Source organism: Mustela lutreola, chromosome 14, assembly GCF_030435805.1.
Source record: "Mustela lutreola isolate mMusLut2 chromosome 14, mMusLut2.pri, whole genome shotgun sequence".
Lineage (NCBI taxonomy): Eukaryota > Metazoa > Chordata > Mammalia > Carnivora > Mustelidae > Mustela > Mustela lutreola.
In genome coordinates this window covers 67659233-67679824 of record NC_081303.1, presented here as the reverse complement: position 1 = coordinate 67679824, position 20592 = coordinate 67659233, and the positions used below count along the sequence as shown (strand labels likewise).

Below are 20592 nucleotides of genomic sequence, written 5' to 3'. Positions count from 1 at the left end.
GAACTTGGCGTGACTGAGGCTGCCCGCGGCCCCCCCTACCCCCACCAAAGCAGCTCTCCAGGGAAAGGCGGGGGGTGGGGGGGGGGGTCCCCGGGGGGTCCCCCTGGTCCCCGGACGCAGAGCTGGGCTTGTGCTTCCTAATGGCTCTTAAGCATCTACGTTCTACCACAGGTTGCTGTCTTACGGCGTCAGGATGAAGAGAGGACGATAGCCTAGGTCACAGGTGTTCATGCGCCCCTGGCCCTTGGCCTTGTCAATCTCTGAGTCGGCAGAGTTTGGCACCTGCTTGTGTATTATTTAAGTATGCGGTGGCCTGCCCTGGAGTGAGGGAGTCAGGATGAGCATTGGCACGCTGCACTGGGGAAAGATCCCCGGCAGAGGCGTTCTGAGCAGTAAACTTCCTACATACACACCGCTCGGCCTTAACCATCTGCTTGTCTGCCTTCCTCCAGGAACCTCTGAGGCAGGCCTTTTGTCTTTTATTTCTGTGTCCCCAGGACGCCTATACTGCCTGGGATGGGGAGGGGCAGGTAAGTGCTCCAGGAATGATGTCTTTGACTTGGTGAATGAGGGGCACCCAGGAGCTGCCGTAGGTTGAGCATCTGACTCTTGGTTTCGGCTCAGGTCACGATCTCAGGATTGTGGGATCGAGCCCCGCCTGGGGGTCTGCACATAACCTCAGGTCCACGTAGGACTCCCTTTCTCTCTCTCTCTCCGCTCCCCCCACCCCCGTGTTCTCATGTACTTGCTTCTCTCTCTCTCTCTCTCTCTCTCTCTCTCTCAAATAAATACTTTTTTAAAAAATTAATGAACATATAAACTTATGATCTATTTAATCAAAAGTGGCCTACCCGAGAATGAATCCAAGTGCGGATCATTTCGCACGGCTCCCCCGCACCTGCTTTCCCTCTCGTGTACCTTTCCTTCTTTTTCTTTCTTGAAGCGGACTCTGAGTCCCCAGGGGCACGGCTGTTCTTGGGTGTAAAGGGCACAGGGAGCTGAAGGCAGGACAGAACACTGCAGAGCCAAGTCACGTGTTAGGAAGGACACTGACATGGGATTTAGACAGAAGGGTAGCTGCGTTCTGTCCTCTCCGCTGGGCTTCTGGTCTGTGTGATGCTTCTTGACCCGCAGACTTTCCAGTCTTATTTCATCTCCCGATTTTTTCTCCCTTGGCCTCTGTCACCTTCCTCTTAGTGCTCTCCCCCACCCCACACTCCTTCTTCCCTTCCCTTTTCTAGGGAAATCCCTGTCTGATCTCCTGAAGAGAAGGATCAGGGCTGTCCGGATAAGGGCTGCACCCTCAGAGAGAATTCTTTCTCTTCCAAACTTCAATTAACTTGTGCTTCTAGGACAGATCCAAAGAAACACACAGAGGGCGTGGCAGCTAAAACAGAGCTCTGCAAACTAGCTGCGAAGTTCTAAGCCTATTTTAAGCACTGAGAATTATCTCCAATGTGCTTTGATTGATTTTTTTCTTCTTTATTTTAAGGGGTTATAAATGTTAGGAGTTTAGTGGACCCATCACTGTAGGGATGGCTTTAGGTTCTTGGTCAGAGCCAAAATTTAAGACGGGATATCGACTCTAGATCCATGGTTGTGTGTTTGTGTGTTCTCTGTGAGTGTGTGAGATATGTGTGCTGTCTTCAGAAGATGGAGGTACGAGCCTTTTTTTTTTCTTCTACACGTGAGCTGAGTACATGCTTGACTCTCAGAAGGATAACTGTCCAGGAAAACCACGTTTTGAAATTCACCTTAGCATCTTTGAAATCCTCTCCAATGTCTTGAGAGTCGAGAAGTAAGTAGGGATGTCTCATCCCAGAGTCTTGGACCACGGAGCCAAGCCTGCGCATTTTTCTCACAGGACATAAGCAAGGACGAAACTGCCATGTTTTGAGCGTCTAGGGTCCTCCCAAACACAGAATGGCACTAGTAGTCACATGGCAGAGGGAAATCAGGGAAACCTCAGCTTTTCATTCTGTTCATAATTCTTTACATCCTTGTCACTGAGAGACGGAATGACTCTGATCTCCTGCGTGTCGCTGGCATCCCGAGTTTTAAGACCAGCAGTTTGAATGTTCGCCTAAAGTAGAAATCTCTAGGGCTTTAACCAGAGTCCGTTTCCTGGGATCCTCTCTCAAAGAGGAAACGGAAATACATAAACGTGGTTTATGTTGGTTTATGTCATGTTAAAATTAGCGAGTTTTTGTCCTAATGTTGTTCCACCATCACCTGTTGAAAATAACCTTTGAAGATGAGGGCAGTAGGCTGAGACGGCTTCCGGCCTCCTCACCTTCTCTAGGAAAAGGATATGTACGTGATCCCGACATTGAGTAATGTGATGGGGGTATCCGGCATCTCCTTCTCTAGAGGACTGCAAATTCAAAGCCTCTTTCTTCTCACCTGTCTGAGCCCATACTGATAGGCCATTCTGATGGTAAGCGGAGGCAGAGAGGGGACCCAGAGGTGGGGTTTGGAAGTTGGGAACAGAGCCTAGAATTGGAGGCCTCTCCCACCATGTGATGTCAAACCTCAAAACCAAGGTCCTACACGAGCAGCCCGGTTCCATTCATTACCAAACAGCAACAACGCACCTGCTGGGATCTTACCTCCACATCTTCGGTCACGAGAAGTGAAAACAAATCCATATTTTTTTAAAAGTGTTTGCATGACTGTAATTGTGATGGCTTGGTGCGTTAACAGTTTCTGTGGCTTGGGGGCTTCCTTTAAGACAGAACAGGGTAGATAGAGGGTGTTGGAGCTGTTTAAGCCACAGGTGTTGTTCAGAGTTTTCCTTGGTTCGGGCTAGCTCCGGAGAGCAGAGACATGACGGGCGCAAAAAGGCAGCACGAATGTTCACGTTGGCCTCCAACCTGTGAAAATTCCTGGCCAATAATTCTGGTCCTGGTGTCCCAGTTCAGCCCTGTGAGTGAGTCAGGCCATGCTACTAGCTTTGTTCAACTGTAGGGAAAAACCCTAAGTCAAACACATAACCCCGATGTGGCCATGACCCCAATGTGGCCATGACCCCATCTGACTCCCCTGTGCCTCTATTCCCGCCTCTAACGAAAGGGTTTCCTAATACCCCAGAATGCACATGTGAGAATAAAGGCAAATGAGCCCATTTTTGATAAATAGCGGAGTAAAGTTTAATTCCTACACGAGGAAAGATCATCACGGCCTCCATTCTCCCACACCGCTTGCCCACGCATCTACCCATTTTCACTTTGTGGTATTAACCAACGCCTCTCTTTCCTCCGTGATTCCGCAGACTTACTTCTGGTTGAGCCTCCCCCATGGAAATACGGGCCTTATTAGCAGAGAGCAGGTTCTCAAGTATCTGTTTGTGAACGACGAGTGGAGGAACCGGGGTCCCGGTCGGAATGGCAGCGTGGGTGCCGTCGCGCCGGCCAGTATCACTCTGCGCAGGCTGAGAGATTTGTATTTTAACGGAGCTGTAAGGCTGTCACTAACCATAAGTGGAAATGACCAGTTTGGCAGAGTCGAGCAGAGTGCCCCGGGAAAGCAGGCCGTGCCGAAAGAGAAGAGCAAATTTGGCTTCTGAGGTTACCGTATGTCTGGTACCCCAGAGGATGTGAGCCCCGGCAGAGGCCTCTGCGGAAGTGGGGACAGCTGGGGTCCCCTCTCCAATCTGTAGGGCCCCTGCTGAATGCTCAGCAACCCCCCCCCACCACCACCACCACTGCTAGGGGCTCTCCCCCTGAGCCCACGCTGATGGCCGGCGGGTGGCTCTGCGTAAACTTGACAGCGGCTCTTCTGTGGGTCAGAGAGATGTTGGCTCACTCGGTGGAGGAGGAAACAAGACACCTCTTCAGATAAATATAGTAAGAAACACAGTAAATAAGGCCCAGCCTCGGGGAGGCAGATCTTTAAAGGAAAATTAAGATCGCCTGTCATCTGTCTCTCTGTCAACCGTTGATGTATTTAGCTAGCGCCTTGCGGTGCTAAATGCTTTCCGGTGATGATGGTCATGATGGCCAGCGCTCCTCCCCACCGCGAGAGGCTCCCCCTGTGGGAGAGCTCTGTGGGGGGAGGGGCTCCATCCCAAGCGCCCAGAGAGATGGGATGGGCCAGAGGACCCCTTCTCTTGTCCCCTTCTTCCGGATTTTTACCAGGATGGGAAAGCAAGTGAAGACAACAGCAAAACGCTCGTTTGAAGCTCAGAGCCTAATCGCTCCCATCTGCTCCAGTGCTGTTTCCCCTCGCTGCCTGCCAGGATGCTTGCCGCAGACGCTAAGTAGCACATTATTTTCGATAAGTTGCAATCATTTACTTGAAATCTACTTCTCCCTTAAAATGTCCCCCTGGAAACTGGAATCGGCATTTGAGAAGCCCTGTTCAGGATGGGATCTGAATGCCTGCGCTCACGTTCAAGGAAAACGCGGCCCATTTGTCCGCCAGGTGTTTGTGCATTCAGGGTTTCAGCCGCGTGGACTCTGTCGGGAGGAGAGAAGGAGGCGCCGCGGAGATCAGATCCGTCCCAGAGGCCAGGCACAGGTGCTGAGAGGGCAAGGCTAGGAAATGGTGGCTCCGTGGGCTCTTCCCCAGAGCAGAAATATCACACCTCCCGTGAGACAGCAAGCCAAGACCTTTCTTGGTCCCCGGGAGACATTTCTCTTTTATCCAGTGACTGGGCTAGGGAAGGCGTGTTTTGCAATCTGGAACTCATAATCTCAAGTGCCTTCCCCCTCCCGCCCCTCCCCCTCCCGCCCCTTCCACTCCTCCCCCACCCCCCCCCCCCCACCACCATTTCTTACTCAGCACCTCTTGCCTAGGACGGGGCATCCAGACACACCATCCAGTCTGCCATCCGATCTTACCCGTCACTCAAGCCTTAGTGCTTTCAGAGGCTACTTGGAAGTTTCTAGAAGCAGCCAAGCCTCCTGCTTCACAGGCAGCTCGTTGGCCTGCGGATTCCGCAGCTCTGTGTCTGACGACCTCGCGGGTGACTCATTAGCAGCAAAGCATGTGCTTGGGGTGGTTTTCGTAACGAGCGGTGATGGATCATCGTACACTCTCCCCGAAGGACCCTGCCTGACCTTGTATGCATTTGTGAGATGGCTGTTTGGGGTCACAGGTGTTGTCTGTGGTCATGGAAAAGGAAAGCTAATTGGCATGTGTTTTGAAATGGACCTGGGGCACCCATAAATAGACCCGGTGTCCTTCAGCTGCGGCATTTCTGCTACCAACGAAGGATTCGCGTGAGGATTTCCCTTCTCCCGTGTCCCCATTCTGGTCCTCTGGAACTGACACACTCAGCTGATTAGAAGCTAAATGTTATTTTACTATGGTGTAAGGAAATGTCCCAGTACATGCCGTACACAGGCGGGCAAGTTACGGCAGCCGAAAGGAATTTGTGAGACTCAGGCTCACATATTGTTCCTGCTCCTGCGTGTGCCTCCAGGTTTACAGTTCAGTCTGCCTTGGCTTTCCTCTGGTCAAGACAGAACCCTCCCTTCACCGTCTTCCTCCCAGAGGCAGCAGAGTGCCCTCGGCTCGTCTCCCCCTGCCGCCGCCCCTCGCCACCCACCCCGTCTTCCCCGGTCTAGGCTGCAGGCCCCCCAACACCCTGACTAGGAGGCATCTCCTTCTCCTGCCCCTTCGCCCCAGACTTCCTGGATCTTCTCCCACCTCTGCTCGTTAGCCAGGGCAGCTCTCCAAGAGGCCCTCTAATGATCCATCCTCTTTCTATCTGTTCTAAACCTTCTCCTTTTGCAGGAAGAAACTCCCCATGGTAACTATTCAGGCTTTTCTGTGACTTGCTTCTAGGTCTTAAATTTGCCCCTTTGTAATTTTCTCTCTAACACACTAACCAGCATGCAATCATCCTGCTTGCAGAGTTGCTATTGTTCTTTCTCTTCCTACTCCTCCTTCGTAATAGCTCTGGTTGACTAGCCTGCCAAAAACAAAAACCCCCAAACCCAAAATAACTAACTTAAACAAAATATAAATTTATTTCTCCTTGTTTTCATATGGTCCAAAGGTGACCATCCAGGCTGATCTCTATAGAGTGTGGTAGCTTCTGTTTTCTCTTCCTAATGTGGCTTCCATTCCCCAGCCAGTTCATGGCCCGAAGTGGCTGCTGGAGCTCCAGCCATTACATTCATGTGCTAGCTAACAGAAGGAACAGAGAAATGGATGAGAAAGACATTCCTTCTTTTTAAGGACATTTCAAGAAGTTTTATATCCTACCTCAACTCATTTATCACTAGAATTTTGTCACCTCAGACATGAACACATCTAGCTGCAAGGGAAGCTGGGAAGTGTCTTTCCTCTCAGTGGCCATGAACGCAAGTAAAAAATCAATGTCCTGTTTCTACAGAGAGGAATATATTGGAAGAAATAGGCAGATTAAACTGTTCCTTTGTCTTTGTGCCAGCAGTCTTTGCTGATTCCTTCCCCAGGTAACCCTGCTCCCAGGTCCCATATGGGAGATGGATACGTGCTCCATCATGTCCATATCTTGAAATAATATTAGCATAGTCAGCATGCACATTTATGTGAAATGATCTCATCATCGGTGGTAGTTGAAGTGGAAATGGTAATCCGAGCTTTAGGGAGTCCCTTTCTCTTGTCTTGTTCAAGTCCCTTTCTCTTGTCTTTTTCTTTCTCACACTTCAACTTCCCATCATCTTTATAGGGTGAAAGGAATCATGTTTGTCATGGAGAGAGAAGCAGAAGGATGGCATGAAAGAGGCCGAAGGGATGGAGTGAACTAGACTGTTGTGCTCATTTCTTTCCTTTTTTTTAAAAAAAAAAAAAAAAGATTTTTTTGTTTGCTTATTTATTTATTTGAGAGAGAGAGAGAAACCGAGCATGCACGAGTGAAATCACATTAAGCAGGGAAGGGGGAGACGCAGAAGGAGATGGAGAAAATCCCAAGCAGACTCTGCACTGAGTGTGGAACCCAACCTGGGGCTGGATCTCGTGACCCTGAGCTCATGACCTGAGCCTGAACCAGGAGTCGGATGCTTGACCAACTGAGCTACCCAGGCACCCCTCTTTTTTTAAAAAAATCAATTTATTTTAGAGAGAGAGAATGAGTAGGGAGAGGGACAAAGAGAAAAGTAGAGAGGATCCCAAGCAGACTCCCCACTAATCAGGGACCCTGACACAGGGCTCTATTCCATGACCATATGATGTGACCTGAGTCAAAATCAAGACTTGGACGCCCAACCGACTAAGCCACCCAGGCGTCCCCTGTTGCACCTCGTTTCTTGATTCCAGAGCCTGTGTCTACCCTGCTGGAATCTGTGGCTTGTCCTCCATGATGTCATGTTCCTTTTGTCCTTGCGGTGTACACTTGGGTCAATGGCGTTGATCTGGCAGAGGTGGGAGCTGACTCCAGCAGGGCAAGGACACACTGTTAGTACCTGTGTGCTGTGATCGGTGGAGTTTGAAATAATCCTGGAGCGGGTTAAGACTGAATCATTACGATCTTGTGTAAAGGCCCCTAAGGTCAGTAGCACCTTGCATTAGAAGCCCTGCCTTTGAATTATTCGTGGTTCTCAAAAACTAGGAAGGACTCTGTGTGAGAACAGAATGTTCTTTATTTCACACTAAATTCTGAGAAAAGTGTTTGAAAGGTTGGAGGGGAAAAAAAAAGTTTAGCCGTGATTGCGTTTGTAAATTCAGGCAAGAAAATCCCACTTGTCACCAGGAACTAGAAAGGCCTCATGGTCCTAAGACAGCGAAATGATGTCACGATGGTAAGACCACACAGGACAGAAACGCAGCAACATCTGGTTATTTTAACATTTTGAGTGTGGGGTTCCTCAGTGTCCCAGCGGAGAAACGATGATTTTGAGGTCTGAATCCCACCCAAAAGTTGAAACTGAAATGGGCTTGCTCAAACCTTGATGGTGGATAGTCCTTACTCTCTTTGGTTATGTATTCTTTAGTGGAAATGGGAAGCATTTATGGGAAAGATGCCTCCAGGCTGGCTTGTAGGACACAGGTTGAGACGGCCTCAGAGCTACATGGTTCCCGCAAGGGTGTTTCTGCCTCTAGAAGGACCAAGCTCTCCCGAGCGAGCTCCGCCAGGTCAGGGAGACTTGAGGCTTCCCGACTCAGGAAGATTGACGTCAGGGGCTCTGTGTGTGGGGGACACTCCAGGCTTTTGAGGAAGCACGATTCTTAACGTGCTTGGGAGAAGAATAGTAGTAAAGCAGCATGAAGGGAGCGGGTAGCAAGGACAGACATTTGGAATTTATTCTGTTGGCTGAGGATCGATGTCCTGGCCTATGAGGGTGTGAGCATGAGCTTGCCTGGAAATCCCGGACGGCGAGGTGGAGAACACGTGCGTGTGTGTATCTGTGCCCTCATTGACTTATCCTGATTCCTTCTGAGTTGCTGATTCCTAAGACAACAGAAACCAAACTCTTTTTTTTTTTTAAATTTAATTTATTTATTTGACAGACAGAGATTACAAGCAGGCAGAGAGTCAGGCAGAGAGAGAAGGAGAAGCAGACTCCCCGCTGAGCAGAAAGCCCGATGCGGGGCTCGATCCCAGGACCCTGAGACCATGTGCCCCGGAAACCAAACTCTTAATTCCAAATCTGTCTTGCTTTCTTAATCTTTCCAAAGGGACCTTTTTCGGTGGGATTGATGGAGGTTTAGCCCATAGTTGAAAACCTACCAGTTACGGAGCACGGATAAGTGCTTCTATTAAAAAATGACCGTATTTCATCTTCAACAAGGATTAAGGTGTATTTGGTATTATTCTTGGCTATTGGGTGGTAAAGACACTGAGCTTAAGGGAGGCCACAGTGGTGGGGGTCTTGTGCCTGGCTTTGTACCAGAGTTCTTCCTTTGTGCCGTGCCACTGGAGCTCGCGGAAGAGAGGCCTGGCCCGACCTCCCCCATTCTGGGGCCATGAAAATACGAAGGGCAAGGAAATCTTTTGTGTATTAGCACTCGCAACGGAGCAGAGAATGTGTTCGCCACCCCAGGCTTCAGAACATTCTCGTCTTAAGGCAGGAGGCTATTGAGACATTTCTCACTTTCTCATTGGGCACCTCTTTTAGAAACCACCGTTGTAGAGAAACTTCCATCTCCCGGGAACATACTGCAGGCCACCAACCCCAGGCTTCCGTTTTTCATGCTTTTTAGGTCTGGCTTGGGAGACCATTTTTCGCGTTGTGGGTGACCACGTGCGGTGTGGGCCTCACAGACTGAGCCCCCCCGCCCCGCTTCCCCTTACACCGCCAGGCATGGCCGCCTGAGGCCGAAGCCAGGGTGAGGCCCCGTCACCCTCCCGGCTTCGGCAGCAACTCTCCAGGCCGCGGGGTTCCCGGAGCGGCCGTCCAGGCTGAGCTCTGAAGGACTAAAGCCCCTCTCCCAGGCAGCCGGCACCCATCCAGAAAGGCAGGAGCCTGCTGCCCGGCACATGAGCCTCCCTTCTGCCAGTTGGCCCAGGGAGGCCCAGCGTGCCAGGCAAGGGACCTGTGAATGGGATCGGTGCCCAAGCATCGCCTGAGAAGGAGAGAATGCATGTGACCAGAGCCGCGGAAGCCCAGCCCAGAGACAGAGAAGAAAGGCGTGATGTGTTTCTCTAAAGCAAACCCGAAAACATCCACCAAAAAACAAACTTTAAAATCATCTCAGGAGCGTCCTATACTTTTATTTTCACCCCCACCCAAAAACCTCACTCGAGGCCCTGCACATGTGGTGGCTCTTGGCTACACGGGAGGAGCCCGAGCGCGTCTCATTGTCTGCGGGAGCCCAGCACCATGCCTGGAGGTGTGCGAGGGACTGTGTACTTGAGGGGCCTCCAAATCTTGCTGCGGACAGACTGACGGCCTGACGTCCCCTCGCTTGGCTCACCTGCCTAGCAACCCAGGAGGCATGAAAGGCTCCCAGGATATCTTATTTTTGTAGCTCAATCCATGGTGGCCCTTAAAGCGACGCCAGACTCGGAGTCCTGCCTTCGGGAAGGGCTTCTGCTTCTGAAGGGCTGAGACCTGGACGCGGCACAGAGTCCCAGTGTGGCTTCCAGCACCTGAGGGTTTCAGGAGCTCGGATTTCTCATCTGACAAGCCTGCCCCAGGAGAACTGTAATGTCAAGACGACAGCACCCGATCTTGGAGGGTCTTAACCCCCCTTGACCCACAGCCCTTCTGGTCTGGAACATTGAGAGCATTGAATTGTTCATCATTTCTATTTGTTTGATGGGCAAACTCTTAAAGATGCACAAAAATAAACTTTTCCAGGATGCCTGGGTGGCTCAGTAGGTTAAGCATCTGTCTTGGGCCCAGGGCATGATCCCAGGGTCCTGGGATCGAGTTCCTCATCAGGCTCTCTGCTCAGTGGGGAACTGCTTCTGCCTCTCTCTCCCTCTCCTCACTTGTTCTCTCCCTCTCTGTTTCTCTCCCTCAAATAAGTCTTTAAAACAAAAATCTTTTTTAAATCTTTTAAAATGTTTTTAAAAAATCTTTTTAAAAAATTAAGCTTTTCCGTGAAACCAGCGAGGGGTTAAGAATTAGGAATGAAGAGCCCCAGGATACTCTAGTCTGAGCCTCAAGCCACTTGCGCGGGACCGCAGTCCCCCGTTTGGTGTCGAAGAATCAAATTATGTCATAGTCGTTTCCCAGCTCAAGCTGAGGAGTTTCTGGGTTGCAGGTGTGTTTGGGCTTGTGGGAAACAAAATGAACCTGCCAGAGGGGAGAGGACACGTGTCAGCTGATAGTTTTTGGCGCCAGCCGTGTTCCCTGGCAACTTTGTACTCCAGGCCCTCAAGGCTGTGGCATCCTGTGTGCGAGGGACCAGAGGAGGACAACCCCTGGGCTTCATGAAGCCAGAGCCCGTGGCTCGTTCATCTGGAGGTCCCAGCATCCACCTCATTCCTGGCGCCTTGCCGGGGGTTGGTCAGTGATGTACCTGGTCTGACCATTCCTCCGAGGCCTCGTTTGTGGTCAGCATCCTGTGTCTGGCCCCTTCCCTGGGCGCTGCTCTCAGGCCTTCCAAGAATCCTTCTCGGTACCCGTCATTTGCCAAGCTCTCCACGGCACCCAGAGCCTTCACCACGGAGAGTGTTGGCTTTCTGGGGACACCCCCGGGTGATGGGTCCTGCGGGCTCCGGCTTAAAATGACAGCGTAGATTTGCCTGTTTGGAACTGTTCGATTTGAAAAGGCAGGTTTTTGAGGTGGGAATGACAGAGGTGGCCGAGGAGAAGGCCTTCTCTCCAGTAGCGTGTTGGCCGGGCTCTAGCCTGTCACTGGCCTCTAGGGGAGGGGCACATGGGGACCCACTGTCTCCCTAAGGGTGTGCTGAGGCACAGGACTTGGGGTCACACCGTCCCTGTCTTTCCCTCCTTCACTCTTTTTGCATATGAAGAAACGCTTGAATAGGCGCCTAGTGCCAGAGGCTGGGGAGGCCATCTGGGGGATCCGCAGATGCAGGACGGGTCCTCGCTGCCTTTCAGGAGCTCACGGCCTTGCTGGCAAGCCGGCGGGTGTGACCTGAGGTGTGCTGTGATGCGCCATGGCCGTGGTGTGGACAGCACGGGTTCTGGTGGCCCAGAGGTGTGGGAGCTCGTTTGGGGCTGTTACTAGGTAAGGTTTCGTGGAGGGGAGTGCTGAGCTGAAACCTGAAACAGGACAGGACTGTGGTAAGTGGATTTCTCTGGCTGAGAGAGAAGAGGGGCACTCCGTCACATGTCACATGGCCCAGCGACTCTGCTGCGGAGCCATTAGCAGGAAGAGGTATCTGACGAGGATCCGATTGGGAGGAATTTAAAGAAAATTAAGAAGTCCGTGAGAAGCCCTCCCTGCCTTCCCGGACGCGTCTCTTGTCTTCTCGCCATCTGCGCATCGAAAGACCTGGTGGGTGACACCCCATTTTGATGTCACACCTGCTTAGCCACCCTCTGTGAAAGCGTCTGAGTCCTAACGTTGTCAAGAACGAAGAGGTGGAACCCTAATGTTGTCAAGAATAAAATATCCAAGACCTGAGTTCTAGTCTTGCCTCTGTCCCATTTGCTTTGACTTCGGGAATGTTACTTTGCTGTCACCTTGCCTTTGTCATCTTCTGCTCTGAGGTTTGGCCTTCATGTTTTATAAGGCGACAGAATTCAGGGCACACGAGTACTTCATGAGCAAAGGCGAGGGGTGACTGATATTTTCAGGAGGCAGGCAGTTGCCTCTATTTCTAAAAAGGCAAGCGCAGCGCATCTGCGTCCCACACTTCTCTCCAGAGCTCTGGCCCAACGCAGACGGCAGAGCAGCCTTGGGGTGAGCCCGGGAAGGTTCCTCTCTCCTGACGGTCCTCCTGGTCATGGGTGGTAAAGACCAGCCCACGGACAATGGAACAGCCTGTGTGGGGCTTAAGTTCAAGCAAAGACATTGGCCCGAGAGTGTGAGGGCATCCGTCCTGGGGACCACCTCATGCTCTTTCTCAAACCACCTGTGTCTCTATCTCTCCCTGGACTGCTGTCCAGTCTGAAGGCAGCCCTCTCTGTAGCTCTGCCCCCCCACCTGCCCCTCAGTGGAAGTTGCATGGAAGCGGGGACCTCTTGCCCACCCCTAACCTGGGGACTGGAAGCGGCCAGACCCTCCCTGCAGCACCGGTCCTCGGTGAAGGAAGAGTGCCCTCTAGCGGGCCTCGGCTGGAGCTGCCTGGGATCCGCGCCGTTCAGGCAAGGACAAAAAACCAGCCCACAGCCCTCCTGCCAGTGATCTTGAATATGCCTTTGGGTTTGGCTTGTTTTTCTTCTTCTCTGAAGAAAAATAAAGGAAGAAGAAACAGCAGGAGACCAGTTGTGAGAGCAGCTCCGACAGCGCTGTGACAGTCTCCTTGAATTAACCCCCCTCTCCCCGCCGCCCCCAGCCAGCCACGGCAGCAAGGTAGATGCGACATCAGATGCTTTTCAAAGGGCTGTGACAGTTTCTACATAAATCACTCACCTGCCTTGACGGGCCTCATGCACGAGGGGGTAGATGGTTGAGAAGGAGACTGACTCCTCCTTTGACAGTCATCACCAAAGGGTTAAGGACCTCGTTGGGCAAGCCCTCTGGATAGCAAGCCCACTGCGGCTGATGACATTTTCTGGCAGTGGACGTGTCCAGCCCTGACTCCTGACTGCTAAACCTGGTGTACACGGCCATAAACAGGGGGCTTGGCCCTTTAAAACCTGGTTCAGTGAAAGCTGCTGGACTGGGGAGCCCGGGGGGGGGGGGGGGGGGGGGGGGGGAGGGAGGGGAGCGCACGGGGCGCCCGTCAGGGAGGCAGAAACCTGATCATATGTGATGGTTGCTGGATTAGGTAACAGCTCCGCTGGTGGAAATTGGATCTTGGAGGATGAGTGTTAACATCTCTGGTGTCCTGGCGAAAGGTTCATTTGAGTCTTGCATGGTGCCACAGAGATAAAAAGGGGCTTTTAAATAATCATTTTGTCTCCTGCACACCAGGGTGCTGGCTTCGAGCAGTAAATAGGTAGCATCAGTTCTGCTTAGACATATCACCCTTTTCATTTATTTATTTAATGTTGGAGGGCTTTTTTTTTTTTTTTTTTTTTTTTTGGAGTCGACTCGCCAGACAGTTTCCGTGTCCATGATTCCCAACACCCGTTTTTATAATGGTTCATGCGGATTCTCCTTCTGGGCAGAAATAAAGTGCAGGCGGTAGATGGGTCCACCCATGCCTCCTGCAAGTGCACAGACACTGCCCAAGACCCTCGGAACCAGAATCTTCTATGTGATGTAGAAGATGAAAATGTTCTCTTTTATATGTTTGTATTGTTTCTGTATATATACACGTGCTACATATATATATACACATACATCCTATATATATATATGAATGTTATATATGCACATATTATATATAACACATATATGTCATATAGGCACATACTATATGTGTACAGACTATATGTACATGTTATATATACACATATACACACTATATATGTACACATGATATATATGTGTGTTTATATATATTATATATAGCAGGGGATTCTGACATATTCTGAATTGTTTTCTTTTTATAATGATTTCAGTATGATTTAAAGATTTTTATGTATTTATTTGACAGACAGAGATCACTAGCAGGCAGAGAGGCAGGCAGAGAGAGAGGAAGGGAAGCGGGCTCCCCGCTGAGCAGAGAGCCTGTTGTGGGACTCGATCCCAGGACCCTGAGATCATGACCTGAGCTGAAGGCAGAAGCTTTAACCCACTGAGCCATCCAGGCGCCCCTGATTTCAGGATAATTTAAAGACCGTAACTCGGAGAGGACTGCTCCTCCCCCACCCTCCCCTCCCCCCGCCTTTACACTCTTCTCTCTCCATCAGGTCTCTAGTCCGGGACCGATTTCTACGCCCTGAGCTCCGAGTATAAATGCAAGTGTCATATACGTTAAGGTGTGTCGTACTCTGTCATACCGGTTTCTTACTGGCCACATTTGGAAACCAATTTTATTAAATCTAATTAAATCCAAATTTCTTTTTAAAGAGTATTTGCTTACAGGATTTAAAAATTATAGAAAAGCTAAGTGGAGTGTTAATACTTGCACTATTTTTTTTTCCTCCTTAACTAAATGTGCCCTTTAATATGTGGGTGGGGGAAAACAGTCCGTGTAGGGAATGCTTTGTGCTCTCTGACTGTCCTAAACTTGCCTGGGGGGGTGAGGGGCCTGCAGCATAACTTTTAGCATTCTTTGCTAGTCTCAGCAATTTTCTTTCTTATTTTATTCAAAACCAGTTAGATTGCAAGCCCCACAAAATGTTAATGAGATGGGTGTGCAGACTTGGCATGGGTGGTCTGTGCATCTCACTGATGGTTGGAAAGAAAAGGTGAAGGGGAGGGGTAGCTGAAGCTCTTGGGGTCTGCAAGGGGGAACATATTCTTGGAAGGAAAGGCCCATGGTTACCAGCACAGCGCCTGGAGGGAACTGGGCCAGCACTGTGGTCTGTGGGTGCCTATCTCTGCGTCTCCTACTTCTCTCAGAATGAATGAATCTTAGGCTGGCCCTGGGGGGATGACAGATCCAGTCTCTTTCTCTCTTTGCCACCTTCGTTGAGACCAGACATTATTATAAGATGTTTCACATACACAGAGTCTTGGTTATGGAAGGACCAGGAGGATGCACTTGGAGGCATTTCCACTGGCTCAGCATTGGGGTTGGGGGGAAGGTGGCAGTTTCTTCTCAGCTTTGGGGGGTCTGCTCCCCTAGAGTGTTCAGCACCTTGTGGAGGATATGAAACACAAGATTCAGTAGAGCAGATTAGAGAGTAGAATTTTGCACAGTTTATTTAATGACCAAGCTAAAGTGGAATAATTACATTTGTTTATAAAGAATAGCCCGGAAGGGGATGCCTGGGTGGCTCAGTTGGTTAAGCAGCTGCCTTCGGCTCAGGTCATGATCCCAGGGTCCTGGGATCGAGTCCCACATCGGGCTCCTTGCTTGGCGGGGAGCCTGCTTCTCCCTCTGCCTCTGCCTGCCTCTTTGTCTGTGCTCGCTCGCTCTCTCTCCCTCTGTCTCTGGCAAATAAATAAATAAAATCTTTAAAAAAAAAAAAAAAGAAAGAATAGCCCGGAGGTGAATCTTTGAAATGACCCCTAAATGTTTTTGTTGATAAAGCAATTAAAATTCACTAAATAAAATTCAGTGGAGAAACACCCAGAAGACCCCACACACGAATGTTGGGTTGTCACCCGTAGAGGTGAGGAAGGAGGAGCTTCTGGGCTCCACTGCCAGGTGGTCAGGTGGTCCCATTATTTTCTGCACCTTTAAGGACTGGAGAGTTCTCTGATTCAGGAAATGGGTAGAGCATTGAATTATTTTCTTAAGGGACCCTCTGTGAGTGGTGATAGGTTCTTCAGAGGACTTTGGAGGTTTGGGTAAATGAATTCAAGGCACAGAATAACATGACTAAATGTTACCCAAAGCCTGTCCGAGGGACAACATCCCAGTGCGTCTCCTGAAAGAAGGATTTCACTGGAAAGATGTCCCAACACAAACCTCCACAAGGCTATCACCGATATGCGATTTTATTTTAGGCGGGCACAATATTCAGGACTCGGGTGTGAGAGGAGAGGAGTCTGAATCCAGAGGCGTTCCATGTTTGTGTTCAGGTGCGGGCTTCCTTCTTACCTCCCCGGCCAGCCACCTTCCCCCGACCCGCCCTGCACCCCTCCCCATCCTCACTTCACTGCTTTTCTCCTGGTGCCTTTCATCTCTGCCCCTCGCCGCCACTCCTGGCCCATGTGGCTCCCGGGCCGCTTGGCTGTCTGCTGTTTCATGAAAGCCATTTGCAGGGTCCCCCACAGCACAGGAATTGGGATATCCTTCTGAACAACGCTCAAGGTTGGTTCTTGTCGTGCCTGATGGAAGCCAGGAGCATGTGGTTCTGTTGGTATTGTACGTGATGGGACGCCCCGAACATCTCGGCGTCCCTCGTCTCAAGGTCATGGTCACGCCCGTGTGGGGCTGTCGTGCGAGGGCTCAGGAGACAACTAGAATGGGCAGCACCTCCTGGGGCTCCCCAGATGCACCCCACCTGGAAACAGCTCTTGATTCTCGGTTGTTGAGGCGCGCCCTGCCGTCCCCGTCCCTGTCCGTGGCTCCTTCTCCCTTGCCTGGGATCACTTCCCTCCTTTCTCCTACCTTACCCCCAATTTTTTTCAATTTTTTTTTTTAATTGGAAATTCTTCTCGTGTTCCCTCTCAACAAAGACTTGGCTGCTGACAGCTAAACTGGGTTTAGATGAGTGATTTATTTTATAGCAGGTTGTATGACGGTAGTAAAAAGAGACTGCCTAGCTCTTCTGCTGATTTTACTAAAACACTTGATCTCTTTCCGTCCCAACCCCCCTCCCCCCGACCCAGATGGCCATGGGGTTTTAATAAAAAGCAGCCATATCATTGATCGAAGTCTCCATCCTACATAATTTCTCTGAATACCTGAAATAGCTTGTCTAGTCCCCCCTTACCCCCCATCCTTTTCCAATAGGATAGTCGTCACCCAGAATGAAGAGATCTCAGTGTCCAGAGGAAAACATCGCCACTTGATGGCCAGTCTGTCTTCCTGCTCTTTTATTTGCTTATTTTGTTTTATTTTTTCTTGAAGAATAACTGACATATAATAGATCTTCTTGCTGTTTTAAACTTTTTCTACTCTCCGTGCTGGTCTAAGAGAAAGGTCTCAAGACTCCGGTCCAAACAAATGGGTTCACGTGGCATAGGTCATTTTGGAATTGAAAACTTGGGCTGATCAAGTAGTACAAAGTTAATGAGTATAAAACCACAAACTCACAGAAATCTAAAATTAGAAACAAAGAAGGAAATGTCTTGCCTTGAATTAAAAATTTGGCAGTTTGGGGATGAATGTGAAAATTCTTTTCTGCTCTATTAATTTTTTGCATCTTTGAAATTTCTTGTGGTAATACCTGCATAATACGAGTTATCAGTTAACCTGATTTTCATGTCTTGGGTATAGTTCAATGACATTAAATGTACTCAGCACTCCTCTTGCCTATGGGAAACTGTCCCTGTGAAACACCGACTCCCAGCCCCCGTTCCCCTCCACTGTCTGCCTCCAGGAATTGGGCCATTCTGGGTAGCTGTCCTAAGTGGAGCATCATGCACTTCTGGAACCAAGCCAGCCTCTCTTTGCCTTCTCTCCCCCCAGTCCCCCTGGCCCGGCCCTTCGCCCCTTGTACACCTCCCACATGTCAAGCCCTTTGGTCATTCGCTGCACCAGTGACACGACATTGCTTTTTGTTTGCTGCACATGCTCATGTGGGTTACCATTAACCCTCCCCTCCTCTGTGTCCCCCTGCAGTCTTGAGTATCCGGGGAGCCCAGGAGGAGGAGCCAACAGACCCCCAGCTGATGCGACTGGACAACATGCTGCTGGCGGAGGGGGTGGCAGGCCCCGAGAAGGGTGGTGGCTCAGCAGCAGCAGCGGCAGCGGCAGCAGCTTCGGGGGGCGCGGGCTCGGACAACTCAGTGGAGCACTCCGACTACAGAGCCAAGCTGTCCCAGATCAGACAGATCTACCACACGGAGCTGGAGAAGTACGAGCAGGTAACCGTGGCCATGGGGCGTCGGGCATCCCGGCCCTTTAGGAAGGAGGCCGAAGAGCCATGGGCCCTGGGGGCTTGCAGAGCTCCTAGGACCAACCTCTGTGTTTCTGCACCAAGCCCCTGGCCGTACGGGAGGCCGCCGAGTCTTCAGTCTTCCCTAGGCACCCCAGCCATAAGGGCGTTTGAAAAACTTAACTTGTCCGTGATGATCTCAGGAAGCAATTAAGAGTCAGTATAAGAAATGGTGATGCTGGGGCTCTGGAACATTCGCCCATGGCCTGCAGCCCAGGTCTCACAGGATGAGAAAGGTTATTAGCAGAGTTAACCTGCGGGGAGGTCGGTGGACTCCTCCAACCTTCTTTTGCTCCTTATCTGGGGGGGATTCCTCTTCTTCTGGGTACTCTGGAATCCTATGGGAAAGGATACAAAAACTTAGCCTTAAAGTCCCTTGCTCTACCCAGACTCCATTCGAGTGAGAGTCAGACATGTTCATTTGGTATGTGATACAGAACGCAGTATTCACCTCCCTCCATAAGAAGAGTAGAGAAGGGCTCAGGGCACCCCTGTAGTCAACAAAGTTGGATTCCAGTCCTCACACACCACTGATGGTCTGTGGGACACCGTGGCTCACATAGTCTACCCAAAACCTGCTGGTGAATGGCCAAGAGCTATAGATTTGGAGTCAAGGGTATAACAGGACCATGAAAACTATATGAAGGCAAGCATAGGGAGGCTTTTATGACAAGGCAATAGATAAATGTAAGGTACTCTTAATGATAATAGAGCTGCTCTCGCCAAGGGACCCTCCCCCTACACACACACACATGCACGCATGCACAAGGAACTCTATGTATCATTTCTGCTTCCTCAGTCCGGACGAGCGATACTACTTGAATAGGAGTCCTTTCTTCCATCAGTAGGTAATGGATACATTTATTGTCACTTTGTTGGATGTAACATTATCCTGAAATCCAACAGTTAACTCACTTTCCTTGAATTCTTAGCTTTTTGGTTTCCCCTTCTTTTCTAAGAGTCACAAAAGAAGAGGGAGAAAAAAACAAAGGCGACTGTCTAGGTAGAAGGCAAATGCAAACTTAATAGAAAGTTTAAATTTTAAAACAGAAATGGGCATTTTAAAATTTAAAGTGAAGAAAGTTTCATTATTGCACTCCTATCTAACTTCAAAATGAATTTCTACCTAGTCCCTTCTTTTATGATGTGGGAGGGAATTGCCGCGAAGCTTGCAGCCACGCATGGTGAAACCCAACCATCAGATAGGCGTAGGGAGGGTTTGAGGGGAAGAGAATAGCAGCGATCTTACAGTAAGAACCTGTGAGTCATTGCCCTTCGCCTTCTCGGGAACGAACAAATGTCCTTGCCACAGTGTTGGCTCGTGTAGACACTTCCTGAGAGCTTCCAGAGAGCTGACTGCTTCCTGAAGGTTCCCTAACCTGATCCATCACTTAGATCTGACTTAGAGTTCAAAGTCGGCCCTAACCTATAGGATAGCTTGGGAAGACAGAGAGACATTTCCCGTAAAGGTCCCTAGCTGTCCTCTTGAGTTCTCCATACTCAGTGCCATTCCTACCTTACCTTTAAAACGAAGCCTGGTTTTCTGACAAAACAATCTATCCAGACCTGGATGGCAGGTCTAGATAGTCTCAGCACACTCCAGAGGTACAAGGAGAGCCCAGAGCAAGTCCTTCCCGCCTCTAAACCCATGACGGGGTTGGATGTTAGCCAGGCAGCTGTTGAAAACTGGCTCTATTCTTAGCTCAGGTTCGCAGCAACGCACAACTGACTGCTAACTTTTGCCGACACACTTGCCCTTGTTGCTCAAGGTCATGTTGTGGTTGGGTACCCAGGACAGGCACAGTCAGCCTCTCCATTTTGAAACAGGCAAAGAGGTAGAGATCAGAGGGCTTACATTGTGTATGTGGGTCACACATTCAGTGAGGGACAGGGATGGCCCTGGAGTCCAGTTTCTGACCCTTGGTCTGAGGGTTCTCATTGGAACCCCACCTGACGAGTAGCACTCCTTACAGAGAGAGTGTGACTTGCTTGAACAGTGAAGGAGCCAGATTATCCTCTGTGACTTCCATGGACAAGTTTGATAATTGATACCTAGGAGACGCTAGGGGTAATAATATTCTCCATCAAAAACGTCTCCTCACTCTCTACCTGTTTTAAATAATAAAGAGTTTGGAAATCAGAAACTTCAGGAAAACCTGCCATTGCTAAAGAACAAATTACGTATGTAGGGGGTAGTCATCCGTATCTCTTATTCTTAAAAATACAAAAAAAAAAAAAATCACTTCTTTAGTTATATGGACATTTTTTGGGTAAGAACTGAATCCTACTTAACACACATTGGGCACTTCGTAATTTATTAGTGCTGCTTATATTGTTAATTATAATAAATAGTGGATTGTAGGAACATTAGGCCATGAAGCTCCGAGCTAGTATGTCTGGGAGATTTGTCTTGTTCATTTTTCTGTGGCCACTCCTCATGGGAGCTTTTTTAAAAGCAGGAGACCTCAGGAGC

The 20592-nt window shown here is 49.9% G+C and overlaps 1 protein-coding gene across 5 annotated transcripts in view; it reads left to right on the top strand.

Moving 5' to 3' along the window:
* Positions 1-20592, top strand: part of PBX1 (PBX homeobox 1) — a 279587-nt gene that overhangs the window by 205384 nt on the left and 53611 nt on the right. For all 5 annotated transcript variants that reach the window (XM_059145472.1, XM_059145474.1, XM_059145471.1 and 2 more), the window contains one exon: positions 17804-18048. In XM_059145472.1, the coding sequence (XP_059001455.1) occupies positions 17804-18048 (245 nt within the window). The remainder of the gene's footprint in view (positions 1-17803; positions 18049-20592) is intronic.